At 46.9% G+C, this 20,844-nt stretch overlaps 2 protein-coding genes across 2 annotated transcripts in view; one reads left to right on the top strand and one right to left on the bottom strand.

Moving 5' to 3' along the window:
- Positions 1–4,018, bottom strand: part of LOC310800475 (transcription initiation factor TFIID subunit 4-like) — a gene marked incomplete at its 5' end in the record, with an annotated part of 35,230 nt that extends 31,212 nt beyond the window's left edge. Inside the window, 2 exons of the mRNA XM_083663074.1 lie at positions 1,641–1,807; positions 2,842–4,018. Coding sequence (XP_083519200.1) covers positions 1,641–1,807; positions 2,842–4,018 — 1,344 coding nt within the window. The remainder of the gene's footprint in view (positions 1–1,640; positions 1,808–2,841) is intronic.
- Positions 4,019–4,820: 802 nt separating this feature from the next.
- Positions 4,821–20,844, top strand: part of lsm14aa (LSM14A mRNA processing body assembly factor a) — a 30,089-nt gene continuing 14,065 nt past the window's right edge. The window contains exons 1-4 of the mRNA XM_083662857.1: positions 4,821–5,060; positions 5,953–6,116; positions 6,254–6,413; positions 13,882–14,223. Of these exons, the coding sequence (XP_083518983.1) occupies positions 4,940–5,060; positions 5,953–6,116; positions 6,254–6,413; positions 13,882–14,223 (787 nt within the window). The 5' untranslated portion in view covers positions 4,821–4,939. The remainder of the gene's footprint in view (positions 5,061–5,952; positions 6,117–6,253; positions 6,414–13,881; positions 14,224–20,844) is intronic.

Genomic DNA, 20,844 nt, shown 5'->3' with positions numbered 1-20,844 from the left:
TGATTTATAAATGTATCTTACACTGATTTGTGATTTATAAAGAAATGTATCTTACACTGATTTATAAAGAAATGTATCTTACACTGATTTATAAATGTATCTTACACTGATTTATAAATGTATCTTACACTGATTTATAAATGTATCTTACTGATTTATAAATGTATCTTACACTGATTTATAAAGAAATGTATCTTACACTGATTTATAAAGAAATGTATCTTACACTGATTTATAAAGAAATGTATCTTACACTGATTTATAAATGTATCTTACACTGATTTATAAATGTATTTTACACTGATTTATAAATGTATCTTACTGATTTATAAAGAAATGTATGTTACACTGATTATAAATGTATCTTACACTGATTTATAAATGTATCTTACACTGATTTATAAATGTATCTTACTGATTTATAAATGTATCTTACTGATTTATAAAGAAATGTATGTTACACTGATTATAAATGTATCTTACACTGATTTATAAATGTATCTTACACTGATTTATAAATGTATCTTACTGATTTATAAAGAAATGTATCTTACACTGATTAGAAATGTATCTTACACTGATTTCGTAGCATAAGAAAAAGTCAAGCAGATTAATACATTTTAGAGCCGCTGTACATTTGAGTCACATAGAGAAAGTCTTTCTCTTCTCAGTTACAGTCTTTGCCTGTTCTCAATTTGCTGACCACCTGTCTGACCACCACACTCTGTCTGACCACACACTCTGTCTGACCACCACACACTCTGTCTGACCACACACTCTGTCTGACCACCACACACTCTGTCTGACCACCACACACTCTGTCTGACCACACACTCTGTCTGACCACCACACACTCTGTCTGACCACCACACACTCTGTCTGACCACCACACACTCTGTCTGACCACCACACTCTGTCTGACCACCACACTCTGTCTGACCACCACACACTCTGTCTGACCACACACTCTGTCTGACCACCACACTCTGTCTGACCACCACACTCTGTCTGACCACCACACACTCTGTCTGACCACCACACTCTGTCTGACCACCACACTCTGTCTGACCACCACACACTCTGTCTGACCACCACACTCTGTCTGACCACCACACACTCTGTCTGACCACCACACACTCTGTCTGACCACACACTCTGTCTGACCACCACACACTCTGTCTGACCACCACACTCTGTCTGACCACCACACTCTGTCTGACCACACACTCTGTCTGACCACCACACACTCTGTCTGACCACACACTCTGTCTGACCACCACACTCTGTCTGACCACCACACACTCTGTCTGACCACCACACACTCTGTCTGACCACCACACTCTGTCTGACCCACACTCTGTCTGACCACCACACTGTCTGACCTCTGTCTGAAGTTTTAAGCTACAACTAAATATGCTCTTGTTTCCTTATTGGATATTTCACACAGCAGCAGATTCCATGTGCAAAAAAAAGCATTGACAACAAGTAAGATGACACTTCTATGAAAATGTATTTTCGTTATTTGGGTGGTGAAACTATTTTTGCCAGGGTTTTTTGTTTACCACCACTTGGCAAGTGAGCCAAGAAGTCAAATTTGGATGCTGGGTAAACGGTAAAGCAGCCATGTTTCTCGCCCTTACCGGACTGGGGGCGCTGACCCGGATGGCGGCCCCGGCCGTGGGGGTGGCGGGTCGGGGGGAGATGTTGGCCACCGCCTGGCCTTGCTGGGTCTTGGCTTGGGCCTGGGCCAGGACCTGCTGGGGCACCATCACCAGCTGGCCCGTCTCCGTCCGAACCAGAACCATACCTGCGGGAGGGGAAAGCGGTCACCTGCACATTCCACTGACAACAACACATGTTTCACTCCCAACGCTGAAACACTGACAGACAGATATGACAAACAGAGGAATACAACTGTCACCCTCATCTGGGGAGGAACATTACAACCAGCTTTTTGACTCATGCTGGTGACTTTTGCCTGTGGCTGGTCATTTGGGTCCTCTAGGAGCCACTTTGGCAGATCAGCAAGCTTGTTTTAGAGATCATATTAGGGCTGGGCGATATAGGCAAAACATTTATCGATATAAAATATTTCATATCAGTCGATATCGATAATTATTGATCATTTTTATTGACCTATTTTTAATGAAGACCACGAGAAAAAAGGATGAATTTAACCACTTTATTTTGAACCAGCTTATTTATCAAGGCACACCGGCAATAATTTTAATGTTAGCACAACAATTAAAAACACAAATTGAATGTTGCAGCTGTGTAATAAATATGTTTGGGTGGGAACTTTAAGATGTGTCTGTTTGATTGGCTGTTTGTGTGTCACTCGTAACGCGTTCCATTATCAAAGGACATATCGATATATTCAACTATTTTCTTATTATATTGATGAATTGTCTATTGCCAATATATATTGCTATTGATTGCTCGCCCAGCCCTAGATCACATTCTATTTGAACAGAGTTGTTTAGGTGCTTGGGGGGTATGCACATCAAATCTCAACACTATCCAGCATCTCATTAGCCCGAATCTTGCATTTAATCCTTAGAGACGCATAGACTTCTGAGCACCTCCAGCTCTGAGGTGCTGAGGTGCTCCTAAGGAATCTGGCTTTCAAACAGTAAAAGTCAAGCGGCCACTGGCCACCACTGGCCAGTGAATTTTCAAAAGTGAGTGTCTTGCCCTCCTAGTGACTAATCAACTCTTTCATAAAGAACACTGGGAGCCTGCTTCTCTCTGCTCAGGGTCTTAACAGCCATATTAAGTAGCCCATATAAGTAGCCAGCAGTGATCCCTCATGGCAGTGAATGTGTAACATCGACTGCTTACCAGGAGGTATGGTGAAGCCAGGAGGCAGCTGGATGGTGGTCTGCTGCGGGGGCCTGACAGCCAGCTGTGGCTGGGGAGCGGGTATCCTGGGGGGGTTTGCCACCAGTCCGGGTCTCTGCTGCTGGATGGAAGTGGTCATCACAGGAGGGCCAGGCTGCCTCACTATAGTCACGGCAGGCTGGCCCACTCCGTTGACCGCCGGCTTCACGCCAGCGGCCAGCGTCACAGCGGCACTGGTCCCAGTCTGATGCTGGCTCATGGGAGAGCTGACTGCAGGCAGTGGGGTGCTGCCCAGGATGACAGAGCTGCCAGACCCGGGCTGGTTGGCCACCAACATCTTGCTGTGCATCAGAGGGTTGTTGTGGTTCAGGACCTGAGATGTGGCGGCTGCCGGGCAAGGGGCGCCCTGGGGAACCAGAGGGGCGCCCTTGGGGTCCATTCCGTTCTGGGACACGCCGGCCACCGGGCTGGGGTGCCTCTGCAACGCCATAGCGGCGGGCTGAGGTAGGGGGAAACTGGGCTGTTGCGAAGCCATGGACACAATAATATTGGAGCTCCCAGCAGCGCTGACAGCACTGATAACACTGCTGGCCGCGGCTTGAGGAGGGACAGCGGGCGAGTTGACCAACTTCACCGCTCCAGTGTTCCCGTTTAAACTTTGTAGTCCGGGGGAAGCGGTCCTGACTGCCGCCGCTGCTGCGAGGAGGCTCGGGGTGCTGGGAGCCGGAGCAGCAGCCCTGTTGAAGCTAGCAGCAGCGGGCTGAGTGCTGGGCAAAGTTACGGCTCCTGGTGCGGGAGAAACAGTAGGAGGAGATGCTCCAAGTGTTTGTAGACCGGCTCCAGCGTTCACTGCGGCCCCGGTGGAGACAGTAGAGGTAGAGGTGAGGGTTTTGCCCGAGAGAGGCTCATTAGCGCCGGGTTGTTCCTGGTTTAACCCCGCTTTTGGATGCCCTTGTTGTGGCTGCTGTGGCTCCAGAGACCCCACTTGATCACGCACTTTCCCTGAGAACTGACCGCCCGCGCCCGCAGCTCCGTCTCGTTTGATGTCGGAATAGGAAGCGTTGGGAGTCTTTTGATGACCGAGTTGTGATTCCAGAGAGCCAACTAAGTCGCTAACTGCTTTCTCATCCACCTCATTGAAGAGCATGTCCTCCAGTGGGTCGGAGGCTCCCGCCATCTTTGATGTTGGACCGTTGTGCAAATCGTATTTTAGAATGTACGCATGCGCGGAGGACCCGTGTTGTTTTGCACCGTAGAAATAGAATAAGCAGAAGAGACGTCACATGAGAGTGAGAGTACGGAAGCCGAGACGAATGACCGGATGCCACACGGAAAAATATAAACAACACATACATTTTTCACGAGTTGAAATAAAATACCCAATACTTTATCTATGCACACGAAAGGCTTATTTCTGTAAAAAAAAAAAAAAATCTTCACACATTTGTTGAAATCCATGTTAGTGAGCAGCGGCACTTCTCCTTTGCCGAAACAGCTTGTTTATGGCACAGGTATGCCCGGTGTTCTGTCGATTTCTACTTCCCGTCGAGAACTGCTACTTTGTGATTCTGCGCGTGCGCAAAGTGACGGGAGCATTATTTGATAGGATGTTACTGGACTATCAAATTATGCTACCCCTGAAATATTGATTTAAAATTGATAAAATGGCATGTTGAGTATTTGATCCATCAAAATACACTACCCATTACATAAAAAGTAGCATTTTTTGATAGGGTAGCGCAAATCGATAGACAGACCCTATCGGTTAATGCGGCGGTAGCATTTTTCGACAAAGCAGCAAAAATCGAATGCTAGGGTGTTTATTGGTGTTTGCTCTTCTATCCTGCACAGATCTAGCCTCCACAGTCGTGCGTGTAAACGCGCGATAGTATGATTTCCCATTAACCCCCGCGGTTAGAACACCATTCGATGGAAAATGAGGTAGCCATGTTGTAGTGGTGAATCGCGAGTTGGAAGAAACAGAAAGCAGGGAAAGTTGGAGCGATCATTCCTTCAGTTCACTGCAGGGTTTGGAAGGAAGGGGCGTCGAATCAGCTGTGTGAGCCTGCAGACTGCCGAGCGCAGGCAGGGAGACAGCATGAGCGGAGGGACGCCCTACCTGGGCAGCAAAATCAGCCTCATCTCCAAGGCCGGGATCCGCTATGAAGGAATCCTCTACACTATTGATACGGAAAACTCCACTGTCGCACTTGCGAAAGGTAGCTAGCTAGCTGGCTAACGCTGCTAAACACTAGCTAGAATTAGTTTGTGTACCTCACGTCACCAGCTGTCTGCGAGTGTCTAGTATTTTCTCCGATTATTCAAATGGCCATCCAAATGTGGTTTTCTGTCTAACGCACGCTATACAGTTTGGTGTATGTTGGAATCCAGCTGCCTTACAAGGTTATTATTCCAGTCAGAACTTGAAATTGATGACATTGCTGCTAGCGTTAACTTGCTAATGTAAGATAACGTTGTTAGTCAATCCAGCAGCAAGCTAACGCTACATTGTGAACGTGATGTCCTATCGTATGCTCCTATCTAGACAGATAAATGTATGTTACTGTGGCCAGTCGAAGATTGAAAGCAGTCAACGCTAACGACGTTATTTAAAGAAATTAAAGAGCACATTATATAGCCATATTTAGCTTTGAAGTCATGTAGCACATAGAACGAATGATGATCTGAGTTACTTTGCAACATGAGTCAGCTTGCCAAGTTAACTCGCTATGTTAGCTGGGTAAATATGTAGCTGCATGTAAGTAATGCCTGCAGCAGAGTGGCTCTTTTGCACAAGCGAGTTGTCAATGCAAATCCGATAGGGAATGTTTATGTAGCTAAACAGAACAGACGCTGACACTAAGTTTGCAGTCAACTGTATTTGCTAGCGAAACAGCTGTTCATCCTCCCAAAACTGGCAGTGCTGAAAAGTCTGACGTCACCGAGTGCGCCCACATCTCACCTGGTTTACCAACAGCAGCTTAGAACTATTGAATGACATTTCTATCTCAGTGGCCTTAGCTCTACTTAGGCATTAGCTCGTGCAACAGAGTTTGTCAGGAAAGTACACTGATTTTAACGGAGTGTGATTCATGTGCATCTTCTTGCTAGTCCGCTCCTTTGGCACGGAGGATCGGCCCACCGATAGGCCCATCCCGCCTCGAGATGACACCTTTGAGTACATCATCTTCCGCGGCAGCGACATCAAGGACCTGACGGTGTGCGAGCCGCCCAAGCCAACATGCTCTCTGCCCCAGGACCCTGCCATCGTCCAGGTGCTTTCTCACTCCGTGTCGTGCAATCTTATTTAGGCACATCTTAGAATTTATACAACAGGCGTGGATGCCATTGCCAGGTGTGTGTTTCTTTCAAAATATGTTTCTAAATATTCACCAACGCTGTTTTTCTTTAGTCCTCCTTGGGTACAACCCCCTTGCCTGCTGCTGCCACTGCCCCGGCCCCATTCCAGTCCGCTGGCTCCTATGGCCTCTTCAACCGGGCCCCGGCTCCCGCCTACAACCAGTTCAGCACCAGCCCCCTGGTTTCCCCCCAGTTTGGTGCTGTTGGTGTCGGTAAGAACAACACCTTGGGTCTACATGTTGGGACAGGAACTAAGTTATGTATCTACTGCAAAAGACACGTTTTGTAGCAAAATGTTCCCTTCTCCTGTGCTCACATTTAATGACTGTTTTATGGGTCTGGCTGTGAAAGAGTTAAAATCTGGCATGCTATCCACGGGTTCAGGGTCGCTGTGTGGCCCTCAGACCATGTTGGGCATGCTACAGGAACCCAGGAGGTAATTTGACTCATGGCTGCGTGTCCTCAAGTGGCCGAGGCCTTTGCTTTCCTCCTCTACATTTACTTCACAGTCAATAAGGTGCAGATATGGCTGTCACACAAATAGTTTTGGCTACAACATTATCTGCCTCAAAGATAGCCTATAGGTACACTGGGGCGCAGTGCAGCGAATGTAAAGGAACCGAGAGTGTAATTGCCCTCGACCCTGTATTCCTGCTGTTCCTCCCCACACAGGACGATCAGTGCCCTCCTTTGTGAGCGACACAAGAACAGCCACAACCCAGTGTCAGAGCAGAACCCAGTGTCAGAGCAGAACCCAGTGTCAGAGCAGTGTCAGAGCAAGAACAGCCACAACCCAGTGTCAGAGCAGTGTCAGAGCAAGAACAGCCACAACCCAGTGTCAGAGCAAGAACAGCCACAACCCAGTGTCAGAGCAGTGTCAGAGCAAGAACAGCCACAACCCAGTGTCAGAGCAAGAACAGCCACAACCCAGTGTCAGAGCAGTGTCAGAGCAAGAACAGCCACAACCCAGTGTCAGAGCAGTGTCAGAGCAAGAACAGCCACAACCCAGTGTCAGAGCAAGAACAGCCACAACCCAGTGTCAGAGCAGTGTCAGAGCAAGAACAGCCACAACCCAGTGTCAGAGCAAGAACAGCCACAACCCAGTGTCAGAGCAGTGTCAGAGCAAGAACAGCCACAACCCAGTGTCAGAGCAAGAACAGCCACAACCCAGTGTCAGAGCAGTGTCAGAGCAAGAACAGCCACAACCCAGTGTCAGAGCAGTGTCAGAGCAAGAACAGCCACAACCCAGTGTCAGAGCAAGAACAGCCACAACCCAGTGTCAGAGCAAGAACAGCCACAACCCAGTGTCAGAGCAGTGTCAGAGCAAGAACAGCCACAACCCAGTGTCAGAGCAAGAACAGCCACAACCCAGTGTCAGAGCAAGAACAGCCACAACCCAGTGTCAGAGCAGAACCCAGTGTCAGAGCAAGAACAGCCACAACCCAGTGTCAGAGCAGAACCCAGTGTCAGAGCAGTGAACCCAGTGTCAGAGCAGAACCCAGTGTCAGAGCAGAACCCAGTGTCAGAGCAGTGTCAGAGCAGTGCACTTGGCTCTGCTCGCCCCTCTGACTCGCGGTCTGTGGGTACCCTTGTAACTGAAGGTAAAGGACCCGTACAAAGAGGGTTAAAAGGGAAATCACGGGTCTGTGTGACTAGTCACCACACGGGTCTGTGTGACTAGTCACCACACGGGTCTGTGTGACTAGTCACCACACGACTAGTCACCACACGGGTGGTACTGATATTTACCCCATTTGCCTTGATCACTTACACAATGAATATTCTACCCTAACAAGAGATTTGCCAAGACAAATCTAATAGAGTTTTCAGATCAAGTGAAATCAAGTTTAGAACCTTCCCAGACGCGAAATGTTATGGAGCTTGCTCGTTGTTTTCAGCTTCCATACATGCGTTTGCATCCCTGGATATAGTTCTCAAACCTTTTCCACATCAAGGACCCCTAAACTGACACAAATTAGAGCCCGTTCGGACCTTGCACTAACTCGGCCCAGCTCTGATCTCTGGCGCTCCGATCTCAGTAAAGTACAGGTCTGAACGCACCCAATGCGCATTGAAATCCGACCGCCTCAGGCCACCTTCGGAGGTGGGCCGCCTCGCATCAGCTCCGATTCGTGTGTGTGTCTGAACAGTGATGATTCATGTGTGTGTGTCTGAACAGTGATGATTCATGTGTGTGTGTCTGAACAGCGGTGATTCATGTTTGTGTGTCTGAACAGAGATGATTCATGTGTGTGTCTGAACAGAGATGATTCAGGTGTGTCTGAACAGCAGTGATTCAGGTGTGTGTGTCTGAACAGAGATGATTCATGTGTGTCTGAACAGAGATGATTCATGTGTGTCTGAACAGAGATGATTCATGTGTGTGTGTCTGAACAGAGATGATTCATGTGTGTCTGAACAGAGATGATTCAGGTGTGTGTCTGAACAGAGATGATTGATGTGTGTCTGAACAGAGATGATTCATGTGTGTCTGAACAGAGATGATTCATGTGTGTGTCTGAACAGAGATGATTGATGTGTGTCTGAACAGAGATGATTGATGTGTGTCTGAACAGAGATGATTCAGGTGTGTGTCTGAACAGAGATGATTCATGTGTGTCTGAACAGAGATGATTCAGGTGTGTGTCTGAACAGAGATGATTCATGTGTGTCTGAACAGAGATGATTCATGTGTGTGTCTGAACAGAGATGATTCATGTGTGTGTGTCTGAACAGAGATGATTCATGTGTGTGTGTCTGAACAGAGATGATTCATGTGTGTGTGTCTGAACAGAGGTGATTCATGTGTGTGTGTCTGAACAGTGATGATTCATGTGTGTCTGAACAGAGATGATTCATGTGTGTGTCTGAACAGAGATGATTCATGTGTGTGTCTGAACAGAGATGATTCAGGTGTGTGTCTGAACAGAGATGATTCATGTGTGTGTGTCTGAACAGAGGTGATTCATGTGTGTGTGTCTGAACAGTGATGATTCATGTGTGTCTGAACAGAGATGATTCAGGTGTGTGTCTGAACAGAGATGATTCATGTGTGTGTGTCTGAACAGAGATGATTCATGTGTGTGTGTCTGAACAGAGATGATTCATGTGTGTGTGTCTGAACAGAGATGATTCATGTGTGTGTGTCTGAACAGTGATGATTCAGGTGTGTGTCTGAACAGAGATGATTCATGTGTGTGTCTGAACAGTGATGATTCATGTGTGTCTGAACAGAGATGATTCATGTGTGTGTGTCTGAACAGTGATGATTCATGTGTGTCTGAACAGAGATGATTCATGTGTGTGTGTCTGAACAGAGATGATTCATGTGTGTCTGAACAGAGATGATTCATGTGTGTGTGTCTGAACAGTGATGATTCATGTGTGTCTGAACAGAGATGATTCATGTGTGTCTGAACAGAGATGATTCAGGTGTGTGTCTGAACAGAGATGATTCATGTGTGTGTGTGAACAGAGATGATTCATGTGTGTCTGAACAGAGGTGATTCATGTGTGTGTCTGAACAGAGATGATTCATGTGTGTGTGTCTGAACAGAGATGATTCATGTGTGTGTGTCTGAACAGAGATGATTCATGTGTGTCTGAACAGAGATGATTCATGTGTGTCTGAACAGAGATGATTCATGTGTGTGTCTGAACAGAGATGATTCATGTGTGTCTGAACAGAGATGATTCATGTGTGTGTCTGAACAGAGATGTGACCTCGGACGCATAAGGACCGCCTTCTCTACTGACCTCTGCATAACAAGAGAAATCATGGCTCAATGACAACATACAACTCTCTCCTATAACGTTGATGAATTCTCTGAGCTCAAAGTAAATAATCAACAGGAGACTTGTGGAATACACTTTCAGAAGGACAATAACCTTCATAAACTGGGAATATTTGCTTTACTTTAAACTGATGGAAATGTAATACTTAGGCTATTTTGATAAAAATGTGTAATATGAATGTAGGCTATTACACGTTTTTTACATGGCGTTATTAAAAGAAGGCGGACTGCCATGCGTAATTGCTGCAGCGCTTTGGAAATGTGTACCACATCATTCAAACTTATAATAGGCATATATATAATATATAACTGCTATGCTGCCTTTGGATGATATGCTAATACAAATAATCCACAGTAAAAGGCTCTCCTGTATAGGCTACCAAACGTGATTCTGGAATGAATAGTCGGGCAACAAGTGCAAGCGATTGATTGATTGATTGATTCGCCCGAAGTAGGCTGTCAATTTAGCGGAGGTAAAAAGCACTTGTATGATATGAGATTAATCAAAATGCTTTACACAAATAAAGCCAAATGGGAGCCAAGAGCGAGTGCAGGAGAGCTGACGCAGGTGCCAGGTGTTTGACTCTGCACTGTCACAGGTGCCAGGTGTGTGACTCTGCACTGACACAGGTGCCAGGTGTGTGACTCTGCACTGACACTGACACAGGTGCCAGGTGTGTGACTCTGCACTGACACTGTCACAGGTGCCAGGTGTGTGACTCTGCACTGACACTGACACAGGTGACAGGTGTGTGACTCTGCACTGACACTGACACAGGTGCCAGGTGTGTGACTCTACACTGACACTGTCACAGGTGCCAGGTGTGTGACTCTGCACTGACACAGGTGCCAGGTGTGTCACTCTGCACTGACACTGACACAGGTGCCAGGTGTGTGACTCTGCACTGACACTGTCACAGGTGCCAGGTGTGTGACTCTACACTGACACAGGTGCCAGGTGTGTGACTCTACACTGACGCAGGTGCCAGGTGTGTGACTCTACACTGACACAGGTGCCAGGTGTGTGACTCTACACTGACACAGGTGCCAGGTGTGTGACTCTACACTGACGCAGGTGCCAGGTGTGTGACTCTACACTGACGCAGGTGCCAGGTGTGTGACTCTACACTGACACAGGTGCCAGGTGTGTGACTCTACACTGACGCAGGTGCCAGGTGTGTGACTCTACACTGACACAGGTGCCAGGTGTGTGACTCTACACTGACGCAGGTGCCAGGTGTGTGACTCTACACTGACACAGGTGCCAGGTGTGTGACTCTACACTGACGCAGGTGCCAGGTGTGTGACTCTGCACTGACACAGGTGCCAGGTGTGTGACTCTGCACTGACACTGACAGAGGTGCCAGGTGTGTGACTCTACACTGACGCAGGTGCCAGGTGTGTGACTCTACACTGACGCAGGTGCCAGGTGTGTGACTCTACACTGACACAGGTGCCAGGTGTGTGACTCTGCACTGTCACAGGTGCCAGGTGTGTGACTCTGCACTGACACAGGTGCCAGGTGTGTGACTCTACACTGACACAGGTGCCAGGTGTGTGACTCTACACTGACACAGGTGCCAGGTGTGTGACTCTGCACTGTCACATGTGCCAGGTGTGTGACTCTGCACTGTCACAGGTGCCAGGTGTGTGACTCTGCACTGACACAGGTGCCAGGTGTGTGACTCTGCACTGTCACAGGTGCCAGGTGTGTGACTCTACACTGACACAGGTGCCAGGTGTGTGACTCTGCACTGTCACAGGTGCCAGGTGTGTGACTCTACACTGACACAGGTGCCAGGTGTGTGACTCTACACTGACACAGGTGCCAGGTGTGTGACTCTACACTGACGCAGGTGCCAGGTGTGTGACTCTACACTGACACAGGTGCCAGGTGTGTGACTCTACACTGACACAGGTGCCAGGTGTGTGACTCTGCACTGTCACAGGTGCCAGGTGTGTGACTCTGCACTGACACAGGTGCCAGGTGTGTGACTCTGCACTGACGCAGGTGCCAGGTGTGTGACTCTGCACTGTCACAGGTGCCAGGTGTGTGACTCTGCACTGACACAGGTGCCAGGTGTGTGACTCTGCACTGTCACAGGTGCCAGGTGTGTGACTCTACACTGACGCAGGTGCCAGGTGTGTGACTCTACACTGACACTGTCACAGGTGCCAGGTGTGTGACTCTGCACTGACACAGGTGCCAGGTGTGTGACTCTACACTGACACAGGTGACAGGTGTGTGACTCTGCACTGTCACAGGTGCCAGGTGTGTGACTCTGCACTGACACTGACACAGGTGCCAGGTGTGTGACTCTGCACTGACACAGGTGCCAGGTGTGTGACTCTGCACTGTCACAGGTGCCAGGTGTGTGACTCTGCACTGACACAGGTGCCAGGTGTGTGACTCTGCACTGTCACAGGTGCCAGGTGTGTGACTCTACACTGACACAGGTGCCAGGTGTGTGACTCTACACTGACACAGGTGCCAGGTGTGTGACTCTGCACTGTCACATGTGCCAGGTGTGTGACTCTGCACTGTCACAGGTGCCAGGTGTGTGACTCTGCACTGACACAGGTGCCAGGTGTGTGACTCTGCACTGTCACAGGTGCCAGGTGTGTGACTCTACACTGACACAGGTGCCAGGTGTGTGACTCTGCACTGTCACAGGTGCCAGGTGTGTGACTCTACACTGACACAGGTGCCAGGTGTGTGACTCTGCACTGTCACAGGTGCCAGGTGTGTGACTCTGCACTGTCACAGGTGCCAGGTGTGTGACTCTACACTGACACAGGTGCCAGGTGTGTGACTCTACACTGACACAGGTGCCAGGTGTGTGACTCTGCACTGACACAGGTGCCAGGTGTGTGACTCTGCACTGACGCAGGTGCCAGGTGTGTGACTCTGCACTGACACAGGTGCCAGGTGTGTGACTCTACACTGACACAGGTGCCAGGTGTGTGACTGTGAGAGCAGGGAAATCACTCAGAGCTGCAGAAGCACCCTTCAGGGTCTGCACGTAAAGTCTGCACATAACTCACTCTCACTCTGTCTCTCTAAAAAGAAAAGAAGAGTCACGTCACGTGAGTGTGGCGTTTAAGGCCATCTGACTGTAATTGGTCGCGACAAAAGAAATAAACTGGGTGTGTATTACTCATATTACTGGGCAGACATGTGATGTAACTAACTTTGCAGTCTGGGCCATCTTACATGTACAGCCTATGTGCTGTAACACAGTGCTGCAGTTTATATTAATATTTGAAACGGGCAAATGTCTCAAACATAGACTGATATCACAGGATGTTCTGAAGAGTACATGGCTATATAATTTGTCAAGATTTTATTGTAAAAAAAAAATGCTGTATTCTCTTCATAAAATGTTTTATATTTTTTGAAAGAATTTTATTTCAAATTGTTTTATTTATTTACTTTTTTAATCAATTTAGAATTTTAATATATTTCATGTAGCTATTTTATCTGTGATACCGTGAAACAGTGGTATTTTTGTCCAAGGTTATCATACCATCAAAAACCTATCCATAGTTACCATTTGTTTATTATATCACAATCGCAAATCGCAATATTGTCCACAGTAATCAAGTAATCAAGGACCCTTGGGCATCCCCGGACCCCACTTTGACAACATTGCTTTAGAGAGCTTCGCTTAAATTGAGGTTCAGCTCCAAGCTCGGTCTAGTCTGTTTCTAGGAAATGTGCCCAGAGTTGTTTGAGTTATTGTTTCTCTTTTCTCCAATCGGCATGAGTGACCTCTGTCTGTCAATGCTGACTAATGATTATGATGTGGTTCAGTAGTAGCTGTGAGGAGTGTGTACTAACCTCCACCACCCTCCTCTCCCCTCCCTGTCCTATCTTTGGCCCCAGGTCGTAGCAGCCCCAGCCTGGACCCCCTGCGGAAGAGCCCCACCGTGGAACAAGCGACACAATCCTCCCCGTCGGCCCCAGCCTCCGCCCCCACCGCCCCGGCCCCCGGCCTGGGGCGCAGGAGCCCCGCCCACGGCCGCACGGCCCCCTCCGCCCCTGGCCCCGGCAGCCACAAGCCCCAGCAGCACTACGACGGCCTGGACGCACGGAGGGGTGAGCCTGCCAGGGGAGGCCGCAGCAGCCAGGGCTGGCCTGCACCCCGAACAACCAGCGCCTCTCACACCACTGCTGTAGACAGGACCTCCACTGCAGGGCTTATCCACTCTATCTTTAGCAACTCAGGTGAGTGATACCCAGCCCTCTGACACCACTGCTGTAGACAGGGCCTCCACTGCAGGGCTTATCCACTCTATCTTTAGCAACTCAGGTGAGTGATACCCAGCCCTCTCACACCACTGCTGTAGACAGGGCCTCCACTGCAGGGCTTATCCACTCTATCTTTAGCAACTCAGGTGAGTGATACCCAGCCCTCTCACACCACTGCTGTAGACAGGGCTTCCACTGCAGGGCTTATCCACTTAGGGATGCAGCGGTATGATTTTTTGACGGTATCATCAACTTTATTTGCAGACACAGGGTCCAGATATAACAACAGACAACAATTCAGAGAACACACAAATACACAGTATATCTATAAAATGCACTTATACCAAAACTTCCACATATGTGATTGGTATCTGACAGAACTAATACCAGGGTTGGTTAGTAGCATGATATTCGAGTTCTGAGAGACATTTAGACGCCCAATAAATTTGTACATCAAGGTTCTTAAAAGTGCCTGAAAAGTGCTGACACCTGCATGACAGAACAGTTCACTTGCACTAGTCCACCTGGGTTTTCTCAGCAAAATCCTCATACAGTCATTGTATTAGTGGTGTCAAAAATAATCGATTATAAGATGCATCGCGATGCGGACGTGCACGATTCTGCATCGATTCACAAATGTCAAAAATCGATTATTTAATTATTTATTTTTTATAATCAAATAGAATATAATGGAAGTACATGCAGTTGTTTATTTTAACTATGGATCATAATACAATGCAATTCCAAATGCACTTTTATTTTAAAAGTAGCCACACAGTGAGAAAAAAGAAAGTGAGAAAAAATAAATCATGTATTGCTGCATCGATTTAAGATGCATCGAGATGCATCGATAATCGTAATCGAATCGAATCGTAGCCCTCTGAATCGTAATCGAATCGAATCGTGAGGCCAGTGAAGATTCACAGCCCTACATTGTATGCAACCTGGAGTTTGTGGAGGCTAGCTTTTTTATACTTAACCCACAGGGGGGCAGTGTACAAAGGGGTACAGTAGGCCCTAAAGAGACTTATCTTTACCTCCTCAGAACAAAAGTGGAATTTCCTAACCAACATGTTGGCCTCATGGTATGATAACCTTGGACAAATATACCACGGTATCGCGGTATTGCGACCCTTTATGTGTTGTAAAATGTGGCATAAATAAATGCCATTGAACTAAATGTATTTTATTTTTAAATAACACAGTTTGCTGAATTGTGGACTGAGAAAAAATAAAGACATGTTAATATAACCTACATCTGTAATGACAGTTAACTGTGGCAAATATGTGTGTGCTTTGGTAATATAGTACTATTCTTACTTATAAATGTAAACGATTTAGTTCATCTAATTAATTTTATCATGTAAAACTAAAACATCATAATAATATGAAATACATGCTTCTCTTTTGTAAAATAGGGTGCTGAACACTGGACACAAATAATGATTGTTTCAATGTTAATGCATTGACACATACACCCCTACTCTGTCTCACACATACTGTAGGACACACACACACGACCTGCTGTATTAATGCATTGACACATACACCCCTACTCTGTCTCACACATAGGACACACACACACGACCTGCTGTAGAGCAACGTTCACTCCGTCAAGTAACGTTAACGTTAGTTAGAGGAGAAAGATAGCTGGTGTTAACTAACTACCGTAAATTCCGGACTATAAGGCGCACCGGTGTATAAGCCGCACCTGCAAAGTTGACTGTTTTTTACATATATAAGCCGCACCGGACTATAAGCCGCGGGTGTTTTAATGTTTTTTGTGTTTTAATGTTTAATTACCATATGTAAGGGTTCATGCACAGAGGGGATTGTCGGGAAAGAGATGGCTGTTTGAGGAAGCTCCCATTTATTAACATTTCAACAAAACAACATAACACAACACCACCTGTGTTGTTTTTTACAGTGCACACAGTGTCCGCGGTGTGGTGAAAAGAGGGCAAGAGAGGAAATTAAAACAGAAGTGGATTTATAGTTAGAAAGAGTGCTAAAAAAGAGTTTTTTTTTTTTTTTTTTTTTTTTTTGGGAAAAAATCCATAGATAAGCCGCACCGTTATATAAGCCGCAGGGGCCAAAAAAGGCCAAAAAACGGGAAAAAAGCCGCGGCTTATAGTCCGGAATTTACGGTAATTAGCCATGTTAGCTGCCTTGGTAGCTAACGTTGGCTTAGAGAGAGTATTTATTTGACGTTATTCTTAGCTACTCCTCAAACCTGCCGGTGGAAATGGTTTTTGTCCAATGCGATGTATGTTGAAGCAAGATGTTTTAATGTACCTTGAATTTGACAAATAACGACGGGTGGTGCTCATGCAGATCTGGTCATCTGTGTTTTTTTACGATAGCCGAAATATTCCCATACAGCCGACGTCGTCTTTTTAGATGGGGGGGGGGGAGGTATAGGGAGGTCCTTGCGTTCTCCTGCTTAATCACACACACGGTTGTAAACACACAGTCCGTGACAGCTCCTCACTACTGTGCTCTAGGTAGGCATGCAGCCATGCCAGGGGGAGGGGCCGCGTAAGCTGCACTCTGCGAGCGACCTGGGGACTTGAGGAAACAGCTGATACCGTGGGGAAGGTATGACTGCAAATCTTGGTGGTTTTGATACCGTGACTTTTTCAAACCGTGGTGTACCTTCAAACCGGACACCGCTGCATCCCTACAGTATATCCACTATATCTTTAGCTACTCAGGTGATACCCAGGCCTCTCACACCACTGCTGTAGACAGGGCCTCCACTGCAGGGCTTATCCACTCTATCGTTAGCAACTCAGGTGAGACACAGCCCGCTGCTCAGCACACGAGTGTGTTTTGTGTCCACTACACAGCATCATTTAGAAGGAATCATTGCCACTTTGTGTCATTTGTTAACATTTTGTTCCAGAGTTTCCACATTTGAAACGTTGTGCCTTTGTGTGAAGGTAGGAGGTGTTACATGTTTATACATGCAGGGCAGGGCTTTTCTCTCATGGTTGTTCAAGCTGTTGGAAGACTAAAGGACTCTACTATTCCAGGCACAGATGTCCAGAAAGTCCCCAAGCCCGAGTGTGAACAGGCGCGAGGTGAAGGCAGGGATACCAGTAAACGTTCCACAGGTTAAACCCACATCTGCTCTGAAAGCCATCTTCCAAAGCCCAGCTCCACGCATGCCTTTCCATCTTTGTTTCAGACAATGGAGCCCATACACTAGGGGTTGCATTGACTCGTCGGCGCACGGATGTCACTACCACACGTCACTGACGTCACTACCACACATCACTGACGACACTACCACACGTCACTGACGTCACTACCACACGTCACTGACGTCACTACCGCACGTCACTGACGTCACTACCGCACGTCACTGACGTCACTACCACACGTCACTGACGTCACTACCGCACGTCACTGACGTCACTACCACACGTCACTGACGTCACTACCACACATCACTGACGACACTACCACACGTCACTGACGTCACTACCACACGTCACTGACGACACTACCACACGTCACTGACGTCACTACCGCACGTCACTGACGTCACTACCACACGTCACTGACGTCACTACCACACGTCACTGACGTCACTACCACACGTCACTGACGTCACTACCGCACATCACTGACGTCACTACCACACGTCACTGACGACACTACCACACGTCACTGACGACACTACCGCACATCACTGACGTCACTACCACACGTCACTGACGACACTACCACACGTCACTGACGTCACTACCACACGTCACTGACGTCACTACCACACGTCACTGACGTCACTACCGCACATCACTGACGTCACTACCACACGTCACTGACGACACTACCACACGTCACTGACGACACTACCACACGTCACTGACGTCACTACCACACGTCACTGACGTCACTACCACACGTCACTGACGTCACTACCGCACATCACTGACGTCACTACCACACGTCACTGACGACACTACCACACGTCACTGACGACACTACCACACGTCACTGACGTCACTACCACACGTCACTGACGTCACTACCACACGTCACTACCACACGTCACTGACGACACTACCGCACATCACTGACGACACTACCACACGTCACTGACGTCACTACCACACGTCACTACCACACGTCACTGACGACACTACCGCACATCACTGACGACACTACCACACGTCACTGACGACACTACCACACGTCACTGACGACACTACCACACGTCACTGACGTCACTACCACACGTCACTACCACACGTCACTGACGACACTACCGCACATCACTGACGTCACTACCACATGTCACTGACGTCACTACCACACATCGACACCTATCAGGATTAGGGCTGGGTTCAAAAAATCGATTCTCCGATTTTTAATCGATTTTCATTTTAATCCTCGATTATCGATTCATATGTCCAGAGATCGATTTTTTTTTTTATTAAAAAAAAAAAAAAAAAAAATTATTTTTTTTACTAAACAGGCTAAAATATTGTGCTGTGTGTGGTAGTTGAAACATAGTTTCAAGTTGACGTTTAATTATGCTGTTGAAACAAAAACATAAATACTGTAGGCTACATGAATGGAAATGTTTGATCATTATTAATATCTACTTTTAGAAATGATATAGGCTGAAATCAAATCACTGTGCATAATTGTGAAAGTGTCTTTATTGACAGATGAAAAGGCTGTTATTTACCCTTTGTCACCACGTGGTGAGTAAATATATGTGTAACTAAAACCATTAAAATTGACAACAGGTCTGCAACTTTTTTTCCCCATGTATCTACTTGGCTGGTTGGAAACCCCTGTGTTACATAACTGGACAGTCATGTAATTCAGGGTACAGCTCAAAAACCACGTTTTGGTATCACTAACCAAATCAATATTGAAAATTGATAGAATCGAATCGAATCGAAATTAATCGATTCGCAACCTTGTGAATCGGAATCGAATCGATTCTTGAAATTTGAACCAATACCCAGCTCTAATCAGGATGCGCCAATGACGAAGTCACGTGGTTTGAGGCAAGCAGCCTGGAGAGCTCCTGTTCTTTCTCTTTTGATTTTTTCACTCTTTTCCATATCTATTTACTGTTTATAGTTTTATTGTTAACTCATTGAGTGCCAGCCACTTTTGGAGAACGGACGCTCCCAGTGCCAGAGTTTCAGAGCGTTTTCAGTGATTTCTCGAGGCCCACAGAATATTGTGTGATATTACTATGTAAACACCGAACACGCACAAAGAACGATGAGACTCTCTTCTATCATCTGCAAAAAAAAGTTTATTGATACCATTTTCCGTTCTTTAGTTATGAGCCGGAGAATATAGGTTGTTTTGAGCAAAAAGACACGTTTCAAATTAGAAGCTTAGATATTCCGCCTTTTGTGAAATGCAGCATTTCAAGCACATTCACTGAGTCTGAAGCTAATATTTTCTGGTGTAGTGATGTGGTGTAGTTGTGTGGTGCCCTGCGTGCCCCACCCCCCTCTCCCCCCCTCAGCTGCAAACTCCTCCCCACACTAACACACAGCCTAACACGCACCCAGTCTATTTTCGGAGTGCTCCGTTTTTGTGCGCCGGCTCCCAGCGCGACACGGAAATGCCAAACCGGACTGCAGGGAAAGGTTTGGCCCTTCGGCGTCGGGTACTGCCTTTCTGGCGGCTAATCGTGTGGAGAAACTATGCAGACAGACAGACAGAGGCAGAGGGGCTCAGTTGTGGGAGCGGATTGACTGCTGTTCGCAGCCAACGTCAGCTCCAGACAGAGCAATCTATATGGCTCTGGCTGCAGCATGAGCGGTTTCTCGTTCATCACGGGGCTTTTTCCTGCTGTTTTCCGGACCTCTCTCTAATCTGGAGAGCACTGTCGCCACCTAATGAGTCCGTAAAATAGGTTATACACCTTCAATAGCTACAATATTTGTACAGGCTTTGATCCACGTCCCACCGCCAAAAACGCAATTGACGAACATACTCGTCCTTGGCACTCAATGAGTTAATGAAAGTAGAACTATGTGGCGCGATAATTAAGGAAGAGGATATCAGGGATGCAAACTAGGCTCTTTTCGGCGAAATCCGCTTTTTCCATGTCAATTTGGATGATTTCTGTGATTCGTCCAGAGCCGATGAGACAGAAGTCGTTTTAAAACTTTCATTAACAAAGTGTAAAGTAATAGGCGAACCCAAAGCTCGGTTGCACTACGCTAACATTAGCTATCGTTAGCGATCGCTAACGTTTTAAACAAGAGAGGACAAACAAACGGTGATATGCATTGACTGGATTAGAGATGTAACGGTATGAAAATTTCAAAACATTCAAAATGTTCAAAAAGTACTGAGACTCACTGAAATCATTTTCCAAAGTTTTATATTGAAAACTCAGACCCAAAAAGGATTGATACACTCACTGAAATAATTTCTCCAAGGCTGCACGTTTGCATCTGGGAGACTGTTGCCAACTTTGGTTGATGATGGACAGTATTTACCATGTTTTTCAAAGCACTGTAATCACGGTACCACGGTTTTAATGATAATGAAAATTTGAAACGCTACGGTTATTGTACGGAATTTTATCATGGTTATCATTAAAAC

Source organism: Poromitra crassiceps (genome assembly GCF_964638095.1).
Source record: "Poromitra crassiceps genome assembly, chromosome: 30".
NCBI lineage: Eukaryota > Metazoa > Chordata > Actinopteri > Beryciformes > Melamphaidae > Poromitra > Poromitra crassiceps.
Note: the sequence above shows the minus strand (reverse complement) of the source record. Positions and strands in the feature narration are given on the sequence as shown.